At 41.0% G+C, this 26,454-nt stretch overlaps 1 protein-coding gene across 1 annotated transcript in view; it reads left to right on the top strand.

Moving 5' to 3' along the window:
- Positions 1 to 2,599: 2,599 nt before the first annotated feature.
- Positions 2,600 to 26,454, top strand: part of LOC136851000 (uncharacterized) — a 137,150-nt gene continuing 113,295 nt past the window's right edge. The window contains exons 1-2 of the mRNA XM_067124974.1: positions 2,600 to 3,167; positions 18,051 to 18,130. Of these exons, the coding sequence (XP_066981075.1) occupies positions 2,600 to 3,167; positions 18,051 to 18,130 (648 nt within the window). The remainder of the gene's footprint in view (positions 3,168 to 18,050; positions 18,131 to 26,454) is intronic.

The following is a 26,454-nucleotide window of genomic DNA, read 5'->3' as shown; positions in this document are numbered from 1 at the left end:
ATATATAAGTAGTGTTAATATATAAGTACAGTAGTGTTAAATTTTTTAAAAAGAAAACGGGACGCTTGTAACTGTATGAAAGAAAATGTGCGTGGCTGAATATGTAGGGGACTGGATTATTTTCACCTACAGCTGTAAGCCATACAGTATCCATTTATAAATGTAATGATAAAATGTTTAAGATGGCTTGGAAATTATATTAATAGTATCATTTCAAAGATTAATACAGTAATAAGGTAATAGTTTAATGTATATTTGATGTAGGCTGGTATTTTTAGGCATACAGTACTTTGGTGTTTGACCTTTCATGGTAGATAGGTACAAATATACGTAGTGTTAAATTTTTAAAATGTGCATACATTTTTTTATTTTGTCTCTCTTTTTGTGAATTACATACTGTATACGTAAATACCAATGGTTCCCCTGAAAAGAAAACAGGATGGCTTATAACTGTATGAAAAGAAAATGTGTGTGGCTGAATACGTTGAGGGGGACTGGATTATTTTCACCTACAGCTGTAAGCCATACAATACTTACGTATAAATGTAATGATAAAATGTTTAAGATGGCTTGGAAATTATATTAATAGTATCATTTCATAGATTAATACAGTAATAAGTTAATACTGTAGTTTAATGTATATTTGATGTAGGCTGGTATTTTTAGGCATACTTTGGTGTTTGACCCTTCATGGTAGACAGGTATAAGCGTTTTTAGAGGAGCGTTGTAAGCATTCACAGAATTGACCTATTCACAAGTGGGGTGTGGGGACGCATTCCCGCGAATACGGGGGCATTCATTGTTTATGTAACTCACCCAGTAATTACTTAGCTAAGAGTTTCTACTGGAATGGCAGTTAGAATACTGAGTTTCACAGTAGCGATTCTTTTTCGTAGGTGACTATGCCCCACCCACTTTTGAGGTAAGACAGAGGAACATTACCAACACGACAATTTGTGTTCTGCCACTTGTAGAGTCAACATCTGGTGTTGTTATAGCAGCTTAGAGTTTTGGATTTGTTATTTTTTTCCTTGGTGAAGTATTTTTGTAGCCTTTTTGGCATTTTTTCTTCATAGTGACTTTTCTGGAATTGTCTTTTCACAATTTTGACTTCTCAACTAGTCAGGTATGTCCGACACTAGTAGTCCTGTTTCTAGTATTGCAGTAAGGCTGCAATACCCAGATGACAAAATTGACTTATGATTCTCACACTTTGTGTTCCAGCTGTAGAGGACACGTTTGCTCTATTAATTTGACTTGTGACGAGTGCAGGGATTGGGGAGAGCAGAAATGGAAAACTGTAACATCACATTTAGCTAAGTAGAGAGAGATTGTAAGAGGAAAGCAGCCACTAAAGCCAGCGGGAAATTAGCTAGTCAGGCTTTGACTCCTAAATCTGATAAGGCTGACATTTCTGTTTATTCTTGAACTGTTAACCCTTCCTCACCTGCATCAATTAATTCTCCTAAACCACTTGCTCCTTCTCCTGGCTCGATCACTTCCGAACCTGATTGCTTCGCCAGCCTTGAGAATAAATTTGAGCAGTGATTAAATCTGGTAGTGAGTACAGTGGCCCAGTTAGGGGCATCAGTGTGTGTCCTGGTGGACAAGTTTGAAAAAGTGCTAAAGGTGAAGTGTCAGTGCAGGAGGCGGCTGCTCGTCCCGCTGATTCTCCTAGGCGTCGGTCCCTGCCATACTCCCCGCTACCTGGGAGGAGGCATACCAGTAGCTCAAGGGAGGTCAGTCTGACTTGTAGCATCCTAGGTTGTGACTAGAGACAGCTGCTGGAAAGGCGTCTCAGAAGTGCATTGGCTTTTGTCAAGCTCTGAGGAGTCCTCGCCTCTTGGGAGCTACCCTCGTTGCTTTCCCGATGAATTGTGCCCGTCTAAGAGACGTTTCTTGGTTAAAGATCAGTCCCTGCATCTTCCTTGCAAAAGGGTGAGGGAGCCTTCCTTCAGTCCTCAGTCCTCGTGTAGAAAGTGGGACAGTTCGGAGCGCTTCTCCTCTCCTCAGAGCCAGGAGTGAGGATCTAGCTCTCTGCACCTTTCGAGCGAGCAGCTCCAGCTTTTGTATAAGTGCCCTGTTCCTTCTGAGCATCCTGTATCTGTGGAACATATCGGTGAGCAGCATGAAGCAGCCAAGCGCCGGACAGCGGCCAGGCGCCCTGAAGCAGCCAAGCGCCCTGCAGCAGCCAGGCGCCTGAGGCTGTCGGACACTCTATTTCATCCAAGCGCCTTGAAGCTTCCAATCTTCGTCTAGCGCTTGAGCCCCTCAAGACTCCTAGAACCCTGTATCTTGTGATAATCCTTCTCCTGCGTTGGACCCAGCTCTTGCGCCTTTGCAATGTCAACTGGATAATATCCTTCAACTTTTAGAGAAACCTGCAGCGCAGACAGCTCCTGAATTAGACCCAGTTTTGTCTCCAATCTCTTCTGAAAACGAGGAAGGCGATCAGGACTCGTCTTCTACACCGTATGCGGCATTCCTCAAGTTCCTTCTGTAGCAGTTCCCTGATGTTTTCACACTGGCCACTCCTTCCTCTCCAGCTTCGTCATTCTTGATGAGCAATCAGCTAGTAGATTTGACGAGACTTCCCAAGATGGTTCTCACTTCTTCTTCAAAGAAAGCTCTACACCAGGCAGAGAACTGGCTTTCTGAGAAGAGGGAACAAGGGAAAGCATGTTTTAGTGTTCCTCCCTCTTGTCTCACACGTATGTGGTACTTGTCTTATGCGATGGGAGAAGCTCCTTCCCTGGGAGTGGCTGCCTCCTCCCAGGGGAACTTCTCTGCGCTCATTGACGTAGGCTGTGGGTCACCTCTTGCTTCGGCCAAGATGTTCGTTTCAGCCCAGGAGATAGACCATCTTTTGAAGAGTTTGTTCAGGTCCTTCGAGGTGTTGAGTTTGCTTGACTGGTGTGTGGGAGCAGTTGCCAAGAAGCTTCAAGATCCGGCTTTTTTGTGTGATGAATCTTCAGACCTGTTTAATTTCCTCTCCTGCTCAGAAAAAGCTGTTAGAGATGGCTCACAGGAGTTAGCTGCCCTTTATGCCGTGGGTGTGCTTAAGAAGCGAGAACTTTGGATCTCTTTCATATTGAAGGGCATTATGGCCCCACAGAAATCAGCTTTTTTCCCCTCTGGACAAGCAACATTTGTTCCCACAATCCACCGTAAGTGAGATTGCATTGAGCCCGAACAAGAAATCGACTCGATTTATTGACCCAATCAACGAAACCCCAGAGGGATTGGTCTGCTCTCTCAGCTAAACCCTCATCTCCTCTTCAGCCAAAGCCTTTTCATGGAGGGAATCAGAGACTGCTCTCCAGGTCCCAAGAATCAGTTAGATTTGTGCCCCGTGCAATCAAGAAATCTTCTTCCAAGCGAGCCTCTCGCATGGGAGAATTCAGTCCTTCCTGCTCTGGTACGGGCCGGGCTTCGCCTCTTCTGGGAGAGATGGAGCGAAAGAGGAGTGGATCAGTGGGTTGTGAAAGTTTTAAAGGAGGGATACTCCATCCCCTTCTGGGAGAATCCACCATTGACCAACACTCCCGTCGTATTGACGGCTTACTCCATAGGCTCGGAGAGATATTCGGCCCTATCGAAGGAAGTGTCCTCTCCTCTGAGCAAGGAAGCCATAGAAGTAGTAAAGAAGGTAGACTCAAAGAATTTTTACATTCCTTTCTGTAGTGCCCAAGGCTTCAGGGGGTTGGAGACAGGTGCTTGATGTAAGTGCGTTGAACATCTTCATAGAGAAGACAAAATTCAACACGGAAACCATCCATTCGGTTCTTGCTTCCATCTGTCAGGGAGATTGGATGATCTCCCTGGGCGTGCAAGATGCTTATTTCCATATTCCGATTCACCTGGACTCAAAGAAATGCCTCTGATTCGTTTTCGAGGACCAGATCTATCAGTTTCGAGCTTTTGTTTCGGTTTGTCAACTGCCTCACAAGTTTTCACTTGAGTGTTGGCTCCTTTGGTGGGTTGGTTACATCTAGCAGGAGTGAGTATCACGTTATATGTAGATGATTTGCTGATTTGATCGACCACGGAGAAACATTTTATGGAGGACTCACAGAAGACTCTTCTCTTAACCCAGAAAATTCTTTATTTGGGAGTTCTGATGGACTCTGAGTTTTCGGGCTTCTCCATAACTCAGGAGAGTAGAAGACTGCCTGAGGAAGATAGACCTCTTCCTCTCGTTTCCCTCTTGCTCTGCCACTCAGTGGATGAGTCTCTTGGGGACGATGGCTTCTCTGGAGCAATTTGTAAGACTGGGGAGGCTACACATGAGACCACTCCAATTCTATTTAAGAGCTTGCTGGGATCGGTAGGTGCATCAGGACCGTCACTTCTTTTCAATAACCCCGGAGATAAAGGAGGATCTGCAGTGGTGGAGGTCTGCAGAAAGACTTTTGGAAGGGAAATATCTCTTTCTGGTGAGCCCTGACCTAGACTTCTTTTCTGATGCGTCAGATCTAGGTTGGGGAGTGCTCCTCGGGAATCTGGAAGTCGCAGGAAGGTGGTCCTCAGAGGAGAAAAGGACTTCATATCAATGTAAGAGAGTTGAAGGCGATACATCTTGGTCTGCAACACTTCGCGATGCAGGTTCACAACAAGATTATAGCAATACATGTGGACTATACCACAGCCCTAGCATATATCAAACATCAAGGGGTTGCCTATTCTTATTCGCTCTGCGAAGTAGCAAGAGACCTGCTATGTTGGGCAGATCGGAATCAGACTCGGTTAGTCACTTGGTTCATAAAGGGCAAGTGCAATGCCCTGGCAGATGAATTGAGCTGCCACAAACAAATTCTGCCCAGAGAATGGACGCTAGATCTTCATGTGTGTTCCAGCCTTTAGAATTTATGGGGTCAACCAACCATAGATCTATTTGCAACTTTCAGGAATCCTCGCCTTCCTCTGTTCTGCTCCCCTTCCGGACCCTCTAACTTGGGCGACGGATGCAGTGATCCTGGACTGGTCCAACCTGGATCTTTACGCCTTCCCTCCTTTCAGGATGATTCAAGAGGTGGTAAGGAAGTTTCACTCACACCACAATGTAAGGATGACTCACACGGCTCCCTTCTGGCCACAGGAGGAGTGGTTCTTGGACCTGATTGATCTTGTAGATTTTCCGAGGCTCCTTCCCGAGATTCCAAGTCTTCTGAGACAACCCCACGTCAGGAAGTTTCATCAATGTCTGTCCTCTCTGGCCTTGACAGGATTTCAACTGTTTACAAACTCATCAGAGCAAAAGGATTTTCTAAGCTAAGTGGGCACTTTTTTAGGAGTTGGTGTAGAAGAAACAAAATTTCTCCTTCTGAAACATCTATTGCTCAGATAGCAGACTTCCTTCTCTATTTGAGATCATTTAAGGGGGCTGTCTGTCTCAACAGTTAAGGGTTACAGAGCAATGCTCAGCTCTGTTTTTTGCCATAGAGGTCTAGACATGTCGAACAACCAAGATTTATCCGACCTGGTTAAATCCTTCAGTATCTCCAAGTCCAAGAAAGCGGAGGCCTTCTCCTGGAATCTTGATGTGGCTCTTAAGTGACCCTCGTTGTGAACCTATGCGTCCTTCCTCTCTAAGGGATCTGACTCGGAAAACTCTCCAGTTGCCTTAGCAACAGATAAGAGATTAGGTGAACTTCAGGCAATAGACAAAAGGATCGTTTTTTTGCAAGGGAATGCAGTTTGCTCCTTTTTGCTAGGATTCTTAGCGAAAAATGAAAACCCATCGCACCCCTGGCCCCGTTCTTTTTCTATTAAAACCTTAACGGATATTCTAGGCACGGAAGAGGAGGAGAGAGAGCTGTGCCCAGTATGTGCCCTCAGATACTATTTACATCGGACGGAGAAGATTAGAGGTCAGTTTGGTAACCTTTGTTGTTCAGTGAAGAATCCCACTAGACCCCTGTCAAGAACTCCATTTCGTTTTTCTTGAGGGATCTTATCAGTGAGGCATACTCGCAATTAGCGGAAACTGACTTATCGTTATTGAAAGTTAAAGCTCACGATGTAAGAGCAGTTGCTATTTCAGTAGCGTTCAAACACAACCTTTCTCCCTTGATCTTGGAGGCAACTTATTGGAATTGCAAGTCAGTGTTCACGATGCACTATTTGCTGGATGTCGAGACTTTATGATAAATGCAGTACCCTGGGACCTGTGTCCATAGCTGGTGTAGTGATGGGTGAGGAAGTGTAGGAAGTGTCCCTTCCTTTCCTTTTCTCTCACCTTGAACATGGTGTTGAGTTCTTGGGGAGCCTTGGAGGGTACTAAGTACCTGGAGTGCCCACCAGTTTTATTGTTGGGTAGTGGTCTTGTTTTTTATCTTTTAATCGTTTATGTTTTTAAGTTATGGTGTAGGTAACTTTGTTTTCTGGTGTATTATTTTTTGCGGTACTGTGGCCAGGGCAGGGGCAATCATGTGTGCTATGTTGGCCTTCGGTGTACACCTTCGTTGCAAAGCTTGGTTTTATACTTCTTCAGCCTTTGGAGCACTCCTTCGCTGCGAAGTGTCCCACTTCAGTAGAGGTGCATATGGCCATGCCGCCACGTCGCTACGGGTTGAGATGAGTGCGAACCAAAGGTGTATCTACCTGAGCAGCTCTCTCACCAGGTAATGAACAACATTAATCTCATCATTAATAACATAGGCTTTTGTCCATGATTCCCCTCTGCCTTTCAATGTGGACTCAGCTAAGTGCCATCCCCCTGTGGGGTAGGGTAGGGGGCGGACATTTGGGAGTTAGTTCTCACTTGTGCCATTAGTGGAAGAATAAGCTCCATGAAAGGCTGATGATATCTTTTTAAGGTTTTCAGGTTTACCCTTTTTTTTTTTCCTGAATCTTTATAACAAGTCATTATAAGGATTTGAGTTCCCCTGGACCCTTTGATGGTAGCGACTCTGCACCGTTGACAACCGCTGGAACCTCATCTGACAACCCTTCTTTAGAAAAGTCAAAACAAATCAGAATGTAATAACACTGGAACCATATGCTCCAGCACAGAGGAAACCAATAAAAAGTAAATACCGTCTTGACCCAACCTTGACTCACTTTGACTCCCTCTTTGGGAGTGGAAGTTGGCCAAGATTCCTGACCTTAGAAACAGAGAAGAAAATATCGGCATTGAAATTAGAAAACTTCCTGTTGAATCAGCATTCAACTACTGAAATGCCATTCAGATAAGTAAAAGAACAGATGTGGTTGATAGAAACTGCAACAAGAAATCAATCGAAAAATTACTTAAATATAAAAAATATTGACAATGTAAAAGTACATATAAAAAAACATGACAGTATGAACAGTGTACAGGGTACTACAGTACTCCCGGATAATGATGAACCAATAGAAAAGAATGTATTTCTAGATTCCCTTGAAAAAAGGTACAACAATGTACAAGATTGTGAAATATACAACATAACCACTAGACAGAGTGATGGAAAGACACTGAGAATAGCAAAGATAAAATTTGAAGGCCAAGAATTACCCTTAAAAATTAAAATCTCAGGCCAAAGCAGAGAACTGAGACCGTATGTTCCAAAACCACTACAGTGCCAAAACTGTAGTATGTATGGACATACAACGAAAAATTACCGTAATACATTGTATGTGCATACTGTGGATCCGACAAACATGCCACACAGTGGAGGTGCGGTGAACCAAAATGTGTGAACTGTGGACAAAATCACCATGCAAGATCTAAGGAGTGTATCTATTATATATACAATACAGAATTAAAATTACCTCAGGAAAGGACAGGAATGCCTATAAAAGAGGCCAAATTAGAATAAAAGGTTAGAGGAATGTATGATCCCTCTAAGAAACGAACATTTTGTACAGTTATAAGATCAAACAATGAAACAAAAATGGAAATAAATAAAGAGCAACAAAACCCTGATAGATCAGTCTCATAAAAAAATAACCAAGAAATGTATACAAATCTTTGCTTAAATTCATTTGAGATATTAAGAGAAGTGGAAGCACTAGAAGATAATACAAACACCACAGAAATATTAGAAGATAGTTATGATGAACTAGAAACTAAAGAAAAAAGGGGCCTTTAGAGAGAACTCGACCGAAGACCAACAAAAAAACCAACTATTATTAGAGATACATCTATACCTTTGTCTCCTAAAGTAATAATAAAACCAGTGGAAACAGATACCCAGAACATCAAAGAAATAGTAGAGGAACAAACCATTAACAAGAATGATTATGTGATGGGAGAAGAGATTACTCCATCATCAGCAATAGGTGCAGCAAGAGTAAATGAAAAAACAACACATGAAAACACACGTGGATGTAATGAATGTTTCATTGAACTGTGCAACAAAAACGAAAGCATAACAAAGGACAGTTTAACAGACACTATACGAAATTTTATTAGATACAGAAATAAAGAAACTACTAGTTTAGACACTCATGAAAAGAGCTGTATGTGCATTGGACACATAATGTCTTAAAAAGAAAAACAAAAAAATATTGTAAATAGGATTTTAGAAAAAATGCAAATTCATGATCCACAAAAAGAAAATAACACTTGAACACACTAACATTTTACTTTCAATAATTATATTATACAATGGAACGTAAATGGTCTACTGACCAGATTACATTTGGGAGAAATACAATGATTACTGAGGGAATATGAACTAATGATACTATGTTTACATGTTAGCAAAACAATATCAGCAGTGAGTAAATATACCTTAGTATCTACATCTAGAGAAGAAGAAGGAAATTTAGGTACTGCTATATATGTACATAACAAAGTATGTTATGACAGAGTACTTGTAAATTTTACTGACTTGCAAATATCAAGTATTAAAATACGAATAAAAAACGATAATTACATAATTTATAACATATAACCAACCTAATAAAAATTATGACATTGATAAACTTAAAGACTTACTTAATACCAAGGAACTAATATTAATTGTAGGTAATTTTATGCTCACAACCCAATATGGGACTGTAATTGTACAAACTCAAATAGAACAGGTAGTAAAATAGAAGAGTTCATGGATTCAAACGACATGTGCTGTATAAATGGTGCCGAAATTAGCACATATTTTTCAAAAACACATGGAACATTTTCCTCAGTAGACTTAACTCTATGTACAACAAGCATAGTTGACAGATTGGATTGGAATACAGTTGATAACTTGCACACCAGTGACCATTTCCCAATATTAATTTCCTTATTACAAAATAATCCTGCAAAACATGTCCCTCACTATAACATTTATAAAGCAGATTGGGAGCGGTATGAAATGCACACTAGAAATATGCCACCATTTAAATATTTAAAAGACCATAATGAAACTAATAAAATTCTTGTTGATTTCATTAAAAATGCTGCTGATAAAGCAGTACCAAAAGTCAAAACCCCATCCAACAAAACACAAAGTTCCATGGTGGTCAGATGAGTTAACAGAATTGATAAATATAAAACACTCAATAGGGGATGATTATATAATTTGAATAGAAAGTTCAGTAAAATGAATAAAAAATTACCGATATTAGAAAGAACTACAAAAACTGACTGTATTATTACTAGAAACTGATACATTAAAATGTGTATACAACAGAATATCTGCAAAATTTAAAAAAGAAGTAATTCAAGGAAGAATCATTTCATGGAGGAAATACGTATCAGATCTCTCTAATAATACTCCCATGCAAAAAATATGGGAAAAATTCAGGAAAATAAATGGTACCCATGTTAAACCACCTAGACAAGCCATAGTAAAAGATGGGAAAAGAACACTTGATCCAAAAGAAATAAGTAGTATAATGGGAGAAAATTTAGCAAATGTAAGTACAGTAGTGATAAAAATTTAGATGAACACCTCCGCACAAAAAAAATAAAATAGTATTAATAACAATAAATTTTGAAACAATGGAAGATATATATTATAATAGAACATTTAATATGTCAGGGTTGGAATATGCTCTTTGGAACAGCAATAAATCTGCTCCTGGAGGTGACAGTATTTGTTTTGAGATGATCTGCCACTTAGCACCTTTGGCAAAGTCATTAGAGTTTTATAATCATTTATGGCTTCTGAAATTTATTTCAGATGAATGGCGTAAAGCTATAATAATTCCTATCTCCAAACCTGGAAAGGATCCAAGTAATGTAAATAATTACAGACCAGTTTCTTTAACAAGCTGCTTAGGGAAATTGTTAGAGAAGATGGTAAATGCTCGACTAACATGGCACACTTGAGAAAATAAAATTTTAACTCCCACTCAGTTTGGGTCACAGTGTAACAGATCTGCATTAGATTCCCTCTGTAACCTAGAAGACCATATATGTAGAGGTTTTGAATGAAAACAAATTACCGTAGCTGTCTTTTTTTTGACACTGAAAAAGCATACGATACTACATGGAGGTATGCTATATTAAAAACTTTACAAAACAACAACATCCGTGGACATTTACCTAGGTTTATATAGAACTTTTTGACAAATCACAATTTTCAGGTCAGAATTGATGATGATCTGTCTAGAACATTTCCACTTGAAAATGGTGTTCCAGAGGGAAGCGTCCTTAGTGGCACACTGTTTACTTTAGCAATTAATGATATCAGTAAAAATCTACCTATTGGCATTAAAAGTAACCTGTATATGGATGATTTTGCCATATGTTATTCAGCATCCCGAATAAAACATACAGAACGAATCATTAATAAAAGCATAGTAAAAATAGATGAATGGGCCTCATCTGTAGGCTTTAAATTTTCCATAGATAAAACTCAAGCAATCATGTTTTATAAAAAAAAAAGGTGGAAAAAAAGTAGAAGAAATAGATTTAAAAATCAGAAACCATAGTATACCAATTGGCCAAACAGGAAAATTTTTGGGATTAGTATTTGATACTCGCTTGAACTGGAGAGCCCACATTATATGTGTAAAATCTAAAAGTAAAAGAGCATTAAATCTAATTAGAAAACTATCGAACACTACTTGGGGAGCTGATAGACATACCCTTACTGTACTGTATAAAGCAACAGTTCTGTCCATTATTGAAGGAAGCGAAGTATATGGTTCAGCATCTGACGCAGCACTGAAAATGTTAGACCCTGTTCACAATGAAGGCCTTAGAATATGCTCAGGAGCCTTTAGATCATCACCAAAATCATCGTTACAAGTTGAATGTGGTGAACTGCCTTTGTCTCTCCATAGAGAGATAATAACAATGAAAAGTGCTTTAAGAATTCAAATTAGTGATTCTCCAACCAAAAAATTATTTGAATTAAGAGATGTATTTATAAATAACCATCCACCACCTTTCCCAATTAGAGCTAGAAGATTGTTTTGAGTCACTGAATATAAATATACAAGTGCCTTTAATAGTAAAATCACCTCCTCTGTGGACAATGAATAAAATGAGAATTTGTACACACCTCAGGTATTTATCAAAAAGTAAATCATATACACCAGAACACCATAGACAACATACAGTTGAGCATATAAGCCGAAAAGGTCCACATTACGCAATATATGCAGGTGGATCTAAATCAGAACACGGAGTGGGATATGCTGTAGTGTCCCAAGACAAAACTTTTCAGTTCTCTCTTCTAATAATGCTTCCGTATTTACAGCAGAATTGTATGGAATTGCATCAGCTGTAAAAATAATTAAAGAATCATCATTCAATAATTTTGTGATTTTTAGTGACTCGAGAAGCGCTATAGAAGCTGTTCAGAGTTACAGATCAAAAAAATAATATAGTACAACAAATTAAATTATATCTCCATAACTTATATAATAATGGAAAAATTGTAGAAATATGTTGGCAGGGATCAAAGGAAATGAAGATGCAGACAAAGCAGCTAAAGCAGCAACTCACATGACAAGATCAAACGTGAATATTCCTGTTACTGATTATGTAACACACATAAAAATGGGTATCATAAATAAATGGCAATATATGTGGGATGAAGAACCTGAAAGTAATAAATTGAAAGAAATAAAACCTAATGTTAAAAAATGGAGTTCATCATATGAGAGAGAGAGACACGCACAAGTAATTTTAACACGTCTCAGAATAGGCCTTACTCGTCTGACACATGGGCACTCAATGAGCAGCCCACATGGCCCGGTTCCCGAGTGCTCAGAGTGCAGGGTAATAATAACAGTCAGACATGTGTTATGTGAGTGTCTAAAGTTAAGTATACCTTAGTTTTACCAGACCACTGAGCTGATTAACATCTCTCCTAGGGCTGGCCTGAAGGATTAGACTTATTTTACGTGGCTAAGAACAAGTATGACCAACAACGAATGAGAACTTTTGAAAATAGATCAATGAAAGAAATTTTGTCAGAATCTTTTACATTTTCAATCGTTCCAATTTTGAAGTTCTTGAGTAACTGTAATATAATTAACCCTTTAACGCCAACTGGACATATTTTACGTCGACAGAAATTGTCTGTCGGGTGCCAAGTGGACGTAAAATACGTCGACTACAAAAAGTTTTTTTAAATATTCGCGGAAAAATATTTATAGGCCTCGTTTGCGAAAAATTTTAAATCGCGCCTTGAGGGATGCTAGGAGTTCACGGATCACGCTGTTGTTTTGTTTACAAGTGTGACCCAGCTGTGCATGCGCGAATTTCTTTCTTACCCCAAAAGAAAGCATCAGCTAACTCTGCTGAAAATCTCAGAAATTCTTTAGTCACTTTGTCGTAATTTTGACATATTTTCATATAAGTCACGATAAATGCCAAAATTTCAACCTTCGGTCAACTTTGACTCGACTGAAATGGTCGAAAAATGCAATTGTAGCTAAAACTCTTACATTCTAGTAATATTCAATCATTTACCTTCATTTTGCAACAAACGAGAAGTCTCTAGCACAACATTTCGATTTATGGTGAATTTTTGAAAAAACTTTTCCTTATGTCCGTGCTGCGCTAACTGAAAATCTCAGAAATTCTTTAGTCACTTTGTCGTAATTTTTGCACAGTTTTGTATTAGCCGTTACATAAAGTTTTATATGTGAAAATGTGTGCAGTTTCATGTAGAATACAACAAAAAATAACTCATGGTGTAGGTTTTATCAATTTTGACATATTTTCATATAAATCACGATAAGTGCCAAAATTTCAACCTTCGGTCAACTTTGACTCGACCGAAATGGTCGAAAAATGCAATTGTAAGCTAAAACTCTTACATTCTAGTAATATTCAATTATTTACCTTCATTTTGCAACAAACAAAAAGTCTCTAGCACAATATTTCGATTTATGGTGAATTTTTGAAAAAAACTTTTTCCTTATGTCCGCAGGCGCTAACTGCTGAAAATCTTGTAAGAGCCTGACGCCGTCTCTTCCAAACACGTGTGTGTTCGTGTGTTCATCGTCCATCGGAGTGGACAAGACAACAAGAGCGTCTCGTTTTCTTTCTCTAAAGGAATGCGATTTCAACCATACAATATTTCCGTCTGTTTCTCCTAATCATTGTTGTCTTGATGTATGTACAATCACCACTACTTGCATTGCCTTGCAAGCATTCTAATCATGTACTCATAATGTTCCAACGAATCTTCTGTATCAAACTGTGTATGTTTCTGTTTGTGAAGACGCCAAACGTCTCGCCACTCCGATGGGCACGAACACACACGTGTTTGGAAGAGACGGCGTCAGGCTATTCAATCTCAGAAATTCTTTAGTCACTTTGTCGTAATTTTTGCACAGTTTTGTATTAGCCGTTACATAAAGTTTTATATATGAAAATGTGTGCAATTTCATGTAGAGACAACAAGAAAATAATTTATGGTTGTAGCTTTTATCAGTTTTGAAATATTTTTATATAAATCACGGTAAGTGCCAAAATTTCAGCCTTCGGTCAACTTTGACTCGACCGAAATTGTCAAAAAATGGAATTGTAAGCTAAAACTCTTACATTCTAGTAATATTCAATCATTTACCTTCATTTTGCAACAAACGAGAAGACTCTAGCACAATATTTCGATTTATGGTGAATTTTTTAAAAAACTTTTTCCTTACATCCGCGCGTGCTAACTGCTGAAAATTTTAGAAATTCTTTAGTCACTTTGTCGTAATTTTTGCACCGTTTTACATTAGCTGTTACATAAAGTTTTATATATGAAAATGTGCACAATTTCATGTAGAATACAAAAAAAAAAATAACTCATGGTTTAGCTTTTATCAGTTTTGAAATATTTTCATATAAATCATGATAAGTGCCGAAATTTCAACCTTCAGTCAACTTTGTCTCGACCGAAATGGTAAAAAAATGCAATTGTAAGCTAAAACTCTTACATTCTAGTAATATTCAATTATTTACCTCCATTTTCCAACAAACGAGAAGTCTCTAGCTTAATATTTCGATTTATGGTGAATTGTTGAAAAAACTTTTTCCTTACGTCCGCGTGTGCTAACTGCTGAAAATCTCAGTAATTCTCTCGTCACTTTGTCGTAATTTTTGCACCATTTTATATTAGCCGTTACGTAAAGCTTTATATATAAAAATGTGTGCAATTTCATGTAGAATAAAAAAATAACGCTTGGTTGTAGCTTTTATCAGTTTTCAAATATTTTCATATAAATCATGGTAAGTGCCAAAATTTCAACCTTCGGTCAACTTTGACTCGACCAAAATGGTCGAAAAATGCAATTGTAAGCTAAAACTCTTACATTCCAGTAATATTCAGTCATTTACCTTCATTTTGCAAGAAACTGGAAGTCTCTAGCACAATATTTCGATTTATGGTGAATTTTTGAAAAAAAACTTTTTTTTATATCTGTGCGTTACGAATTCATGCATCATTTTGTGATAATATTTTCTCACTGTTGCTTTAATCATTTTAAAATTTGTTATATACCAAAATCATCGCAATTTAATGTACAACACAACAACAAAAAATAACTCATTAGCTTTAACCGTTTTGCTCACAGCACGATTTGTATACAGTTATATATGAAATTTTTTTTTCATGCTGTCATATACTCCAATATTTATATATGATAATGATATTTTTTTTTCATTTCTGATGATTGCATACTAAACTTCAGGCAGTGAGAAAAAAAGGAGCCAAAAATTAATTCTTAATCTTAAAAACTAGCATGCTGTGATTTTTTGAAAAAAATTTTCTTTCGACTTCGGCACTAACTCTCAAACCCCGTCGGCATATGGCAGACACTTTTGTAAATAAAGGCTCGGTGTTTAAGGGTTAATAAAATATAAAAATAAGTAAATAATAAAATAACAAAAACCTTTTTAACATTTGGTGAATTTAAAAAAAAGGCAAAATTTTAAAATGTTGCTTAATTTATATTCTGAATTTTAATATATCTTTTTAGTATGTATGTAAGGAAGTCTGAGTAAATGTATTTATTGTAAGTACAGTATGTGTTTCAGTATGAGAGGATGTGCCTATATGCAGTTTTTAATTTCATTTTAATTCATTCATCATTATACCGAATGATCTATTGGGTCCTAGTGCTTGGCCTCAGGCCTGGACCTAGTATTTTAATATAATCCTTCGGGCCAGCCCTGTGAGAGCTGAAAGTCAGCTCAGTGGTCTGGTAAACTACTTTAATAATAATAATAATAACTCTCTCTCTCTCTCTCTCTCTCTCTCTCTCTCTCTCTCTCTCTCTCTCTCTCTCTCTCTCTCTCTCTCTCTCTTACCAAGATGAGAGAATTTTTATGCATACGTAATATGTACGTTTATTTGTTTTGTGTGATAAATAAATGATTTGCTAATTTTCAAATATTAATATTAATGTAATAAACACAGCAACATTAAAGAAAATATGGTGAATTAGTAAGAATTTAGTTCAGTATAAATTCTTTCCCTCATCTTTTTGAAAGCATTGGAGCGAGGGGCAGGGGATGCAACCTGTCAAATGTGTCAAATATCTTGACAAACTTACTGCAAGGGTAGAAGATGTTGCCAGTCGGTGGTAAAATGAATGTTGTCATTTGGTGGTCAAACACCCTATAGAGGATACTGAAAAATGTCTCTCTCTCATCTAATGTAAATCTTGTTCTTTGTATTTCATATCTCTCTCTCTCTCTCTCTCTCTCTCTCTCTCTCTCTCTCTCTCTCTCTCTCTCTCTCTCTCTCTCTCTCTCTCTCTCTCTCAGCCACGTAAAATAAGTCTAATCCTTCAGGGCCAGCCCTAGGAGAGCTGTTAATCAGCTCAGTGGTCTGGTAAAACTAAGGTATACTTATTACTCTCTCTCTCTCTCTCACTGAGATAGATTTTGTATGCATATGTATCATATGTTTATTTGTTTTGTATACTGTAGTTTTATAGATAAATGTGACGTTACTTTGTTATTAATTTTTGTCATATTTTCCATGCTAAAATTACAACTTTTTGCATTTGTGTAGTAAATTATTAAAAATTTTAAACATATCATTCACAGTCTTTTTCTCGGATTCTTCAGAGCGATGGTCAAGGATACTGAAAAATCTCTCTGTCTCTCTCTCTCTTTCTTTTTTTTTTCCTTCAGAAATCATGCCTTTCCATTTTTTGATATCTAACATGAGAATAACTCTCTCTCTCTCTCTCTCTCTCTCTCTCTCCTAAGATAGATAGATAGATAGATAGAAATGGGGAGTGGTTGATAGAAAGATTCTCTCTCTCTCTCTCTCTCTCTCTCTCTCTCTCTCTCTCTCTCTCTCTCTCTCTCTCTCTCTGTTATTGGATGGAAGGGTTAGAAGTATGTACACATATATGTTTTTAAGGGTAAAAACGTTTAAGATGATTTTGAAATGCTATTAATAATATCGTTTCAAAGATTAATAATGTGGGTGCTGGTTTAAGGTAAACATTTGCTATTTGAACTTTCAAGATAGGCAGTTATAAGCATTTGTAGAGGGGGCATTAACTATTTGCGGATTTCAACTATTCGCAGGGGTTTGTGGTATGCATCCCCATGAATACAGGACGTTTATTGTATGCTGTATATGAAACTTAATTTTATTATGAAAATATCATATCTCTTTGAAAATTAACAATTTTTTTCCTTAAAGGTTGGTAGCCTAACAACACATCATACTTTTCATTTTCACTATGCTCATTCATACTCTCCTTCATTCATACTCACCTCTCCTATACCACACACTTCTCTATTCTGCAACTCACCTGTACCTCTTACATACCTTATCTGGTTATACGATTCCTTTGCTCCAGGCATCCTATCTTACTCATGCTTATACAGTATATTACATTTATACCACTTTGGCTCACCATCTTAATGCTTAAGCACTTGTTCACGTTCTTCATCATATTTATACACATTCATGCAAATCCTTTTCTCACATTCTTTACATTTGCACTTTACACAACCAAGACTGAAGGTTCACCCTGATGAACCCTCTTCATTCTTATTCCCCTGATTCTACTGTCCATTCTTTGCCCCATTCACACCTGGGTTCACACTTGATTTCTAACACACTCCTGATGCATGACTTACTACTTCACATGTTGAACATGCACCCCTAGGCTATCACACATCCAGTCAAAATGATCAGGCTGGCCACAATTGCTGCATACACCTGCTTGTGCTTTGCAATTCAGACATTCTTGCCAAATGCCCTAATCTTCCACTTTTAAAGTATTTCACCATCTTCACATCCGGACAATCTCTTACCCCTGATCACATACAAAAAAGGCTCCCAAAGTATACCTACTTCATTTATCAGATGTCTATCCCTTCCACACCTATAGTTCTGAAAGGTACTCCATTACAAAAGGCTCTGGCTTGCATACTTATGAAAAATATAAATTGTTTTTCAAAATTTGTAATATTTCAAGAACCACTATGCTCTTTCACACATCTAATTAACAAGAACTGTAGAAGTCTTCATATAGTACCTCTGTGCATGCCCAAACATGTACAAAAATTTATTTAGTTTTTAATAATTGAGAGTTTGATTACTTGAAACAGTCTTGTGCTGCGCTTAAACTATAAATCAGATTAATGGGACACAATTACCTATGTTGTTATTTTTTTACCCAGATGATTTGTTAAAATATTTTCTCCTTGTTTTCAGATATTCGATGTATGTACAAGGATCTGATTCAATTGATTCATGCCAATGCCATCACATCACCAGCTGTTTTTCGTGGTGGGGTAAGTATATTATGAGAGTCAGTGACAGCAGTGAAGATTTATGTGGACCCTTATATGCCTCCAGGAGACCACACTCAAACGAAAATCATGTCACATACCCTAAACAACTGCTAATACTGTAGATTCAGAGTACCCTTTAATGCACTGACTGATGCTTTGCATGCTTGAGCAACTGCAGTACTTTATGAAGCACCCTAACCCCATTCATAATTAAATCTTACTTTATAAGTGACACCTCAACTTAATGGACTTCTGTATTTACCAGCTGCAGTATTATTATTTAGGATGAGTCTTACCTACTGTTAAAGTTAGCTTACATCTCGGACCAGTAGGCGAGTCAGCATTAAAAAAAAAAAAAAAAATTGAATGGCTGTCTGGATGACTGTCTAGTTCACTTGTTCTCCACCAGGTGTGTTTCAAATATTTAAGCTCTTGTCAGAATTCTCCTCACTGCCATTGGGTGTAGACGAATGTTGGTATTTTATGGCTTTTTCTGCTACCATGGTAGTGTGCATTTATTTTTCCTAGGATGCCTCCACTGGAATCAAGGCTAAGAATGTCAGGTTCTTTAGGAATGATTACTTTGTTAGCAGAATGTGGATTTTTAGGAGATACACACAGTTTATGCTGGCTGCAATGGTTTTAAGTGTGATCTTGAGAATATATGTGATGAAGTATGGATTTTTGAAGGACTTTCTGCTTAAGTTCATTAGTATAGGAAGAGAAGGGAAGCAGCTAGATTGTGAAGCAATTAGTTAGGTCAGGTTATCAACCTGTCATTTCTTCCCCTTCTCCAGGTCCTTCTTTTGTAGTTATCTATACTCAGTCTAGGCTTTTCCTTTGCTGATGCTTTAGTTAGTACTGAGGCTTCCTCTTTAGCTCCGCCTTGCACTCCCCTTTCGGTTCAGGAAAAGCGTATTGAGATTTTAGAACAGGACATAAACCTTATTTGTTCCTAATACAGTCCTTTCAGTCTTTATGTAGGAATTACCTTTAGCACAGCTGGAGGCCGGCCTGGTCAGTAGAGTGTCACCTTACCTTCAGCCGTGCTATGGTGAGGTTGTGCTACGCCACCCTCTGCCCTGCTTGCCATTGTTTTGCCTTGTTTACGACTGTGACCATCACTTCCTTTCCCGGTGGGATTGTTTCATTCTTGTGTATTTTCCATCTGTTTATGTGTTTGTACTGTATGGTTGCTTTGGTGAAATATGGGTAGAAGTGGCCTGGTACCATGGAGAAGGCTTGTATCCATTACCGCTCGGCTATTGATGTAGACCCTCTTACTCTTTGCACACCGTGCAGGGGGTATAAGTGCAACCCTAATTCTGTGTGTGAGGAGTGCCATGACTGGACTCCAGAGCAATGGTCCAGGTATTTGTTGAGGAGGAAGTACAGTATCAGAAGAAGCCCCAAGTCGTCATCTGAGGTAACACGCCCCTGAAGACTCCTAGGTGGCTAATCCTTCAGATACTTTCCTCCCGCCAGCGAAACTCCCTGCTTTGCTACCACTCCTTAGGGAGAGTTCCCCTTCGTTGTCTTTGGTCGCTTCGTCGGGCGGAGATTGTTGTTGGGACTGGAAGCCAGGACGACCTCCCTTCCAGGTGTAGAGGAGGAGGAACTCCAGGAGACCTGGCAGTCACTTGGCCTCCAAGGAGTTCTCTCGATGCAGGGCATCTTCAGTCACCTGTGAGATGCTCATGCCCTTGCACTTCCTCCAGTGACTCATACTGCAATCACAGTGACCACATCAAGTGTCACTATGATGACGAACTACTTGATACCCTTAAGTGTGTCCACAAACCCCGTGTTGACAACCCCAGCAGTAGTACAAGACTCACGCTCCTGTTATGTCCTCCATGGTGCCTGCCCCTGCTTCCCAGGAGTCTGTTCTGGAGTCTTTCTCCAACCTCAGGCAGCAGATCATCCACGCCCTCTTAAAGAAGGCGAAGAAGAAGCAGCTGAAGTCCAAGAAGAGGAGTAGGAAGGTATCGTTGTCTTCGTCTGCTGCTGCTTCCTCCCCTTCCTCTTCCAAAGTGCACAAGTGGAGGAAGGAGGAGGTAGCTTTCCCCACCCGGAAGATGGCCCACAATGGGTCTTCTGAAGGGGTGTCTCTCTCCCCAAGGCAGACACAGGGATCTCTCACTGGCTCCCCTCGGTCTTTGGACTTGGGGGGGCCACAGGTGCGCGGACCAGCACTTCTGCTTGGAGCTCTGTTCCCAAGCTGAGTGCTGTGCCTGCCTCTACTCTAGTCTCCTCGGACATTCAAGCAGAGGGGTCTTGCGCGGAACCTTCATGTACTGCAGAAGCTTCGAGTAAGGGTGCTCAGGTGTCTGTGAAACCTTGAGTTTCCTTGACCAGTAACGAGGAGTCAGCTTTGCGTTCTAGTTCAGGCACGCAAGAGAGGACGGGGTCCAAGCATGCAGGTGCTTCCCCTCCCCCTGCTCCTACTTGCCCGAGTACACGGCCAGGGTCCCGCAATGGTGTTGCTGACTCAAGGGTCTGCTCACTGGGAGTCACTTCAAGGAGGTCCCCCTTACAGTCGTCTTCTTGACAGGAGGCTTCGGCCTTGGAGATGGTTGGAGTACATTGTGAGGACAATGCAAGCTCATGCCCGAGAGTGTGCGACTGCTCTCCCCGGGCTGCCCCCCGCTTGCATTCACGCGAATGGGCTTGCTTGCTGCCAAGAGCCTTTGCATACGTTCGCATGAGCTTCTGCAGTCTCGTCGGGACAGCCCCCCTCCATGTTCTCATAAGAGGAGGGATCCTCCTAGATCCATGAAGCCATGACCACCACGGGTTGGCAATCGCTCTCGGCCTGCATCTCATGTTGGGACCGTCAGTTGCAACAGGACGGGTAAGGGTACTCGCTCCCTCTCTCCTGTCCCCTCGACTTCCCTGGGGTATTCCAGGAATCGTGAGTTGGACAGAAGGGTCCGTGATAGGGATGCCGCATCCTGTCACAGTCCTACAGCAATGACTTATTAAGGGGGCAAGGTTCTTGGATCTACCTGTTCGTATGCCCAAGTGGTTGAGCAGGGAGCCAGGGTTCTGGTGAGGTTCTCCCACCTGCAAGGAGAGTATCGAGGAGGACTGGGATTGGAAGGATTCGAGGGTCCTCTGCCCTAAGAGACACATTCTCCCGAGATACAGAGGACCTTTTTGGAGATTGGCGCATTGATTCGCCAGCACAACTATTTCAGGGAAGGGACCATGGTTATGTCCATCGACTGTCCTTCTCACCTTGAAGTCTGCTGGGTCCTAAGAAGGAACCCAGAGCTTCTGTAGGCTTGCCTTGGTCCTTGCTTGTCAAGGGAGTTTTAGATCAGGTTAACTCATGTCTCTGGGGAGGAGAGTTCGCTTCAGTCTAATCGCTCAGCCATGCTACTTCCTCCACCTCTGCCTCGCCAGAAGAAGTACTACGCGCCCTCGACAGATCCACTGCCGACAAAATGGTTTGACCTGGACTTGGTTCGCTTAGCTCTGGGTCTCTTGCAGCACCTTGGGGCGGAAGATGTAGTCTTCACACAACAGGAAGCATTGAGCCTGGAAGCCATTGCAATGGCAGCCGTCCAGGCAGTCTCCTGGCTGGACCTGTGGTCTCTCACATTGTCCAAGGATGCAGCTTCCTTGGGTTCCATCAACCCCACAGAGGACTCAACTTTCGGGAGGCTGTGCCAATCTTGTGGTAGGGCTATCTCCTACCTTGCCCACCAGACGGCAAACCTGTGGGCCAACTTGGTGTTGAAGAGGAGGGAAGCTGTCCTCACTCGGATCACCAAGCATGTTGGCCCAGACTTGGCTTTGGCTCCTGAAAATGGACTGTTACTAGATTCTACCTCTCTTCTCTGTCAAGAGGAGGTAGACTGCGGTGGACAAACTTCATGTCAAGGACAACAACCGACTTGTTCACCCGTGACAAAGGCCTCCGGGTCTTTGCTCATTACTATGGCCCAGCCTTCGGTCCGGCCAGCAGTTCCTCAGGTGCTAGAAGCCCCAGGCTTCGAAAGGTGCTTGAGGAACCACCCAGCCTTCTTCTGCCTCTGTGAAGAAGGATGCGCAGCCATGCCCTTTCCACCCCCTCTCCAGTCCAGTAAAGGGAAGGGAGGCAAGGGAAAGAAGAAGAGAGGTAAATGCTAGGGTCAACATTCCCCTCCACAAGCTGCTGTTGGGGCCAGGGGGGGGGGGGGATGTTGCTTGTTGAACCATTGGGCAACATGGCAGCGACATGGAGCTAAGACCTGGGTAATGGATGTCCTTTGGGAGAGCTATCTACTTCCCTTGGAGTCTCAGTCACCCCTCACTGACACTCTAGTCCAACCCCAGGCCTACATACACGGCTCGCCGAAGGATCTCACACTCCGGGAGGAGATTTCAGTGATGCTGAGAAAACACGCTGTAGAAGTTGTGACAGATCAGTCTCCAGGCTTTTACAGCTGAATCTTTCTCGTGGAGAAAGAAACTCGAGGGTGGAGGCCAGTCATCGATCTCTCCCCCTTGAACTGATTCGTTCGCCAGACTCTGTTTCGAGATGGAAATGGCTTTTTCAGTCCTTGCTTCCATCAGGGAGAGCGACTTCATGCTTATGGTGGACATGAGCAATGCATATTTCCAAATACCCATTCATCAGTCCTCATGCAAGTAACTTTGCTTTATCCTTGGGGAGACAGTACAGGCAGACCTTGGTTAATGGTAGGGGTTCCATCCCTGGCCGAGTGCCAGTAACTGAATATCGGCAATAATAGCACTAAAAACCCTGCTTAACCCTTAAACGCCGACTGGACGTATCTTACGTCGACTAAAATTGTCTGTTGGGTGCCAAGTGGACGTACCGTACATCGACTACAAAAAATTTCAACCTTCGGTCAACTTTGACTCGACCGAAATGGTCGAAAAACGCAATTGTAAGCTAAAACCCTTACATTCTAGTAATATTCAATCATTTACCTTCATTTTGCAACAAATTGGAAGTCTGTAGCACAATATTTCGATTTATGGTGAATTTTTGAAAAAAACTTTCCTTACGCCCGCGCGGTAACTCGGCCGAAAATTTCAGAAGTTCTTTCGTCATTTTGTTGTAAGTTTTGCACTGTTTTATATTAGCCGTTACATAAAGTTTTATATATGAAAATGTGTGCAATTTCATGTAAAATGCAGCAACATACAACCCATGGTTGTAGCTTTTATCAGTTTGGAAATATTTTCATATAAACCACGATAACTGCCAAAATTTCAACCTTCGGTCAACTTTGACTCGACCGAAATGGTCAAAAAACGCAATTGTAAGCTAAAACTCTTTCATTTTAGTAATATGCAATCATTTACCTTCATTTTGCAACAAATTGGAAGTCTCTAGCACAATATTTTGATTTATGGTGAATTTTTGAAAAAAACTTTTTCCTTATGTCCGCGCCAGAAATTCTTTCGTCACGTTGTCGTAATGTTTGCACCGTTTTATATTAGTCGTTACATAAAGTTTTATATATGAAAATGTGCGCAATTTCATGTAGAATACAACAGAAAATATCTCATGGTTGTAGCTTTTATCAGTTTTGAAATATTTTCACATAAATCACGATAACTGCCAAAATTTCAACCTTCGGTCAACTTTAACTCGACCGAAATGGTCGAAAAATGCAATTGTAAGCTAAACCTCTTACATTCTAGTAATCAATCATTTACCTTCATTTTGCAACAAACGGGAAGTCTCTAGCACAATATTCGATTTATGGTGAATTTTTGAAAAAAACATTTTCCTTACGCTCTGCGCTTGTGTAACTCGGCCGAACATCTCAGAAATTCTTTCATCACGTTGTCGTAATGTTTGCACCGTTTTATATTAGTCGTTACATAAAGTTTTATATATGAAAATGTGCGCAATTTCATGTACAATACAACAGAAAATAACTCATGGTTGTAGCTTTTATCAGTTTTGAAATATTTTCATATAAATCACGATAAATAGAAAAAATTCTACTTTCGGTCAACTTTAACTCGACCGAAATGGTCGAAAACTGCAATTGTAAGCTAAAACACTTACAGTCTAGTAACATTCAATCAGTTAGCTTCATTTTTTCAACAAACGGGAAGTCTCTAGGACAATATTTCGATTTATGGTGAATTTTTGACAAAAACATTTTTTTACGTCCGCGCGTTACGAATTATGCATCATTTTGTGATAATATTTTCTCTGTGTTGCTTTGATCGTTTTACAATTTGTTATATACCAAAATCATCGCAATTTAGTGTACAATACAAAGAAAAAAAAATAACCCGTTAGCTTTAACCGTTTTGCTCACAGCACGATTTGTATAAAATTATATAAAAAATTTTTTTTTCGCTGTCATATATTTCAATATTTATATATGATAATGATATTTTTTTTCATTTCTGATGGTTGTATACTAAACTTCAGGCAATGACAAAAAAAGGAGCCAAAAATGAACTCTTAATCTTAAAAACTAAGCGTGCTGTGATTTTTGAAAAAACTTTTTCTGCTTGGCGCTAACTCCCGAACACCGCGGCATACGGGAGACGTTTTTGTAAATAGAGGCTCGGCGTTTAAGGGTTAATGGCACCATTAACCAGAGATGGGTGCCAAAATCCCCACTTAACGGCACCATGAACTGGAGATCGGCTCCAAAAATCCGGTTAACGACATCGCTAGCTGGCGCCCGTAACACCAAACGCTGTTAACAGATGCCGCCAGTACTGCCTGTATTTCAGTTCAGGGCACTTTGTTTCAGGCTCTCAACCACTCCCTAGGTGTTCAAGCTCTTGTGTTAGCTTGGGCCCATTCACAAGGGATACGTCTGTTGAGGTATCTTGATGTTTGGCTAGTCATGGCAAAGTCTCATCTGCAGTTGCTCCAAGACAGGGGTTTCCTTCTCAAGTTACCCTGCAACCGGGGGGTTGTGGTAACTCTTGAGAAGTCTGATCTCATACCAAGAAGAGAATAAAGTACCTGGGCATGCTGATAGATATGGCAGCATCAAGAGTCTTCTCCTTGGACTCTTGTATCAGCAGGTTCAGGAAAGCAATGCAAATGTTCCTGTCCTGGCGGGAACAACCAGCTCAGCAGTGGCAGGTCGTTGTCGGTCACCTGTCAAATCTGACGACGAGGCCATTCTCCTGCAGGCGCTGCAGGACCACCCGGATGTCTTCTGGTGCTCTTTGTGGGACCTGGAAAATATAAGGATATCATCCACATAGCAGACGCTGAACTTCAGGTCCACCAGCCTCTGGAAAGTCGCCCCCGCGTTCCTCAGGCCGAAAGTGGAGAAGGCAAAGACGTAGGACCCGAAGGGCATGATGATGGCGGTTTTGGGGACATCTTCTGGAGCAACTGGTACCTGAAAGTAAGATTTTAAAAGATCCAACTTGGAAAATATTTTGGCCCTGTGGAAGGAGGCTGTGAGGTCCTGCATGTTTGGCAGGGGTTAATGGTCAAGTTCAGTTTCGAGGTTGAGCCGCCTGTAGTCGCCGCAGGGTCTTCAGGAGCCATCTGGTTTCTGCACCATGTTGTGGGGAGAGGCCCACGGGCTGGAGGCCTTCTTGTATATACCCATGAACTCCATCTCGGCGAAGGTGTCCTTGGCCTCCTGAAGGCGCCGCGCGGGAAGGAGACGCTTACGACCGACGTCGACTGCCAGCCTGAAGTGGGTGAGAAATCCGCACCCAGGAGCGGGGTCCTTACGTCCGCGACGGCGAAGTTCCACGTATACCTCCGGCCAAGGATGGAGATCGACAGGAGCCTGGTGCTGTAGGAGAGGATGGGGGACCTGTTGACAGCCGTCAGGAAGGCAGCCTGGTCCGGTGGTCGCTTGCGGTCCTCCCTGGACAGTGGAAATATTGATCTTATGGGCCCAGTGTTGACCAACATCATCCTGCCGGAGATGGTGTCGCGGACGTAGAAGCCTAGTGGTTTTGGGCTCCTGGGTTCCTCTGCCACCATGGCATCCTGTTCTGTTGGCTGCCGCCTCCCCCGTTTTTTGGATGGGCGAATGAGCACGGGGGTTGGCAGTTCCAGGCGTCCTTGCCCATTACCGCTGGTGGTAGTAGCAAGGGCCTGGTGGGTTCCTCTTTTGATGATACGGTGGCCACCTTCTGGTGACGGCGCTTATCTCCTCTGCGCCCTCCTCCTGCTGAATGGAACTGATGGGGTGTGCTGGCGCTGATGCCCGCTTTGCTGCCCTTGCGGAGTCGGTCAGCTGCTGCACCATTCTAATCAAATCCTTGAGCGGCGTGGTGTAGGGCTTGAGGATCTGAGTCCGGACCTCCGGGAGGAGCTGGTGGAGGAGGATCTCCCTTGAGAGGCTGATCTCGGA

Source organism: Macrobrachium rosenbergii, chromosome 23 (assembly GCF_040412425.1).
Source record: "Macrobrachium rosenbergii isolate ZJJX-2024 chromosome 23, ASM4041242v1, whole genome shotgun sequence".
NCBI classification, from domain to species: Eukaryota; Metazoa; Arthropoda; class Malacostraca; order Decapoda; family Palaemonidae; genus Macrobrachium; species Macrobrachium rosenbergii.
This window is presented reverse-complemented; position numbering and strand designations above follow the sequence as displayed.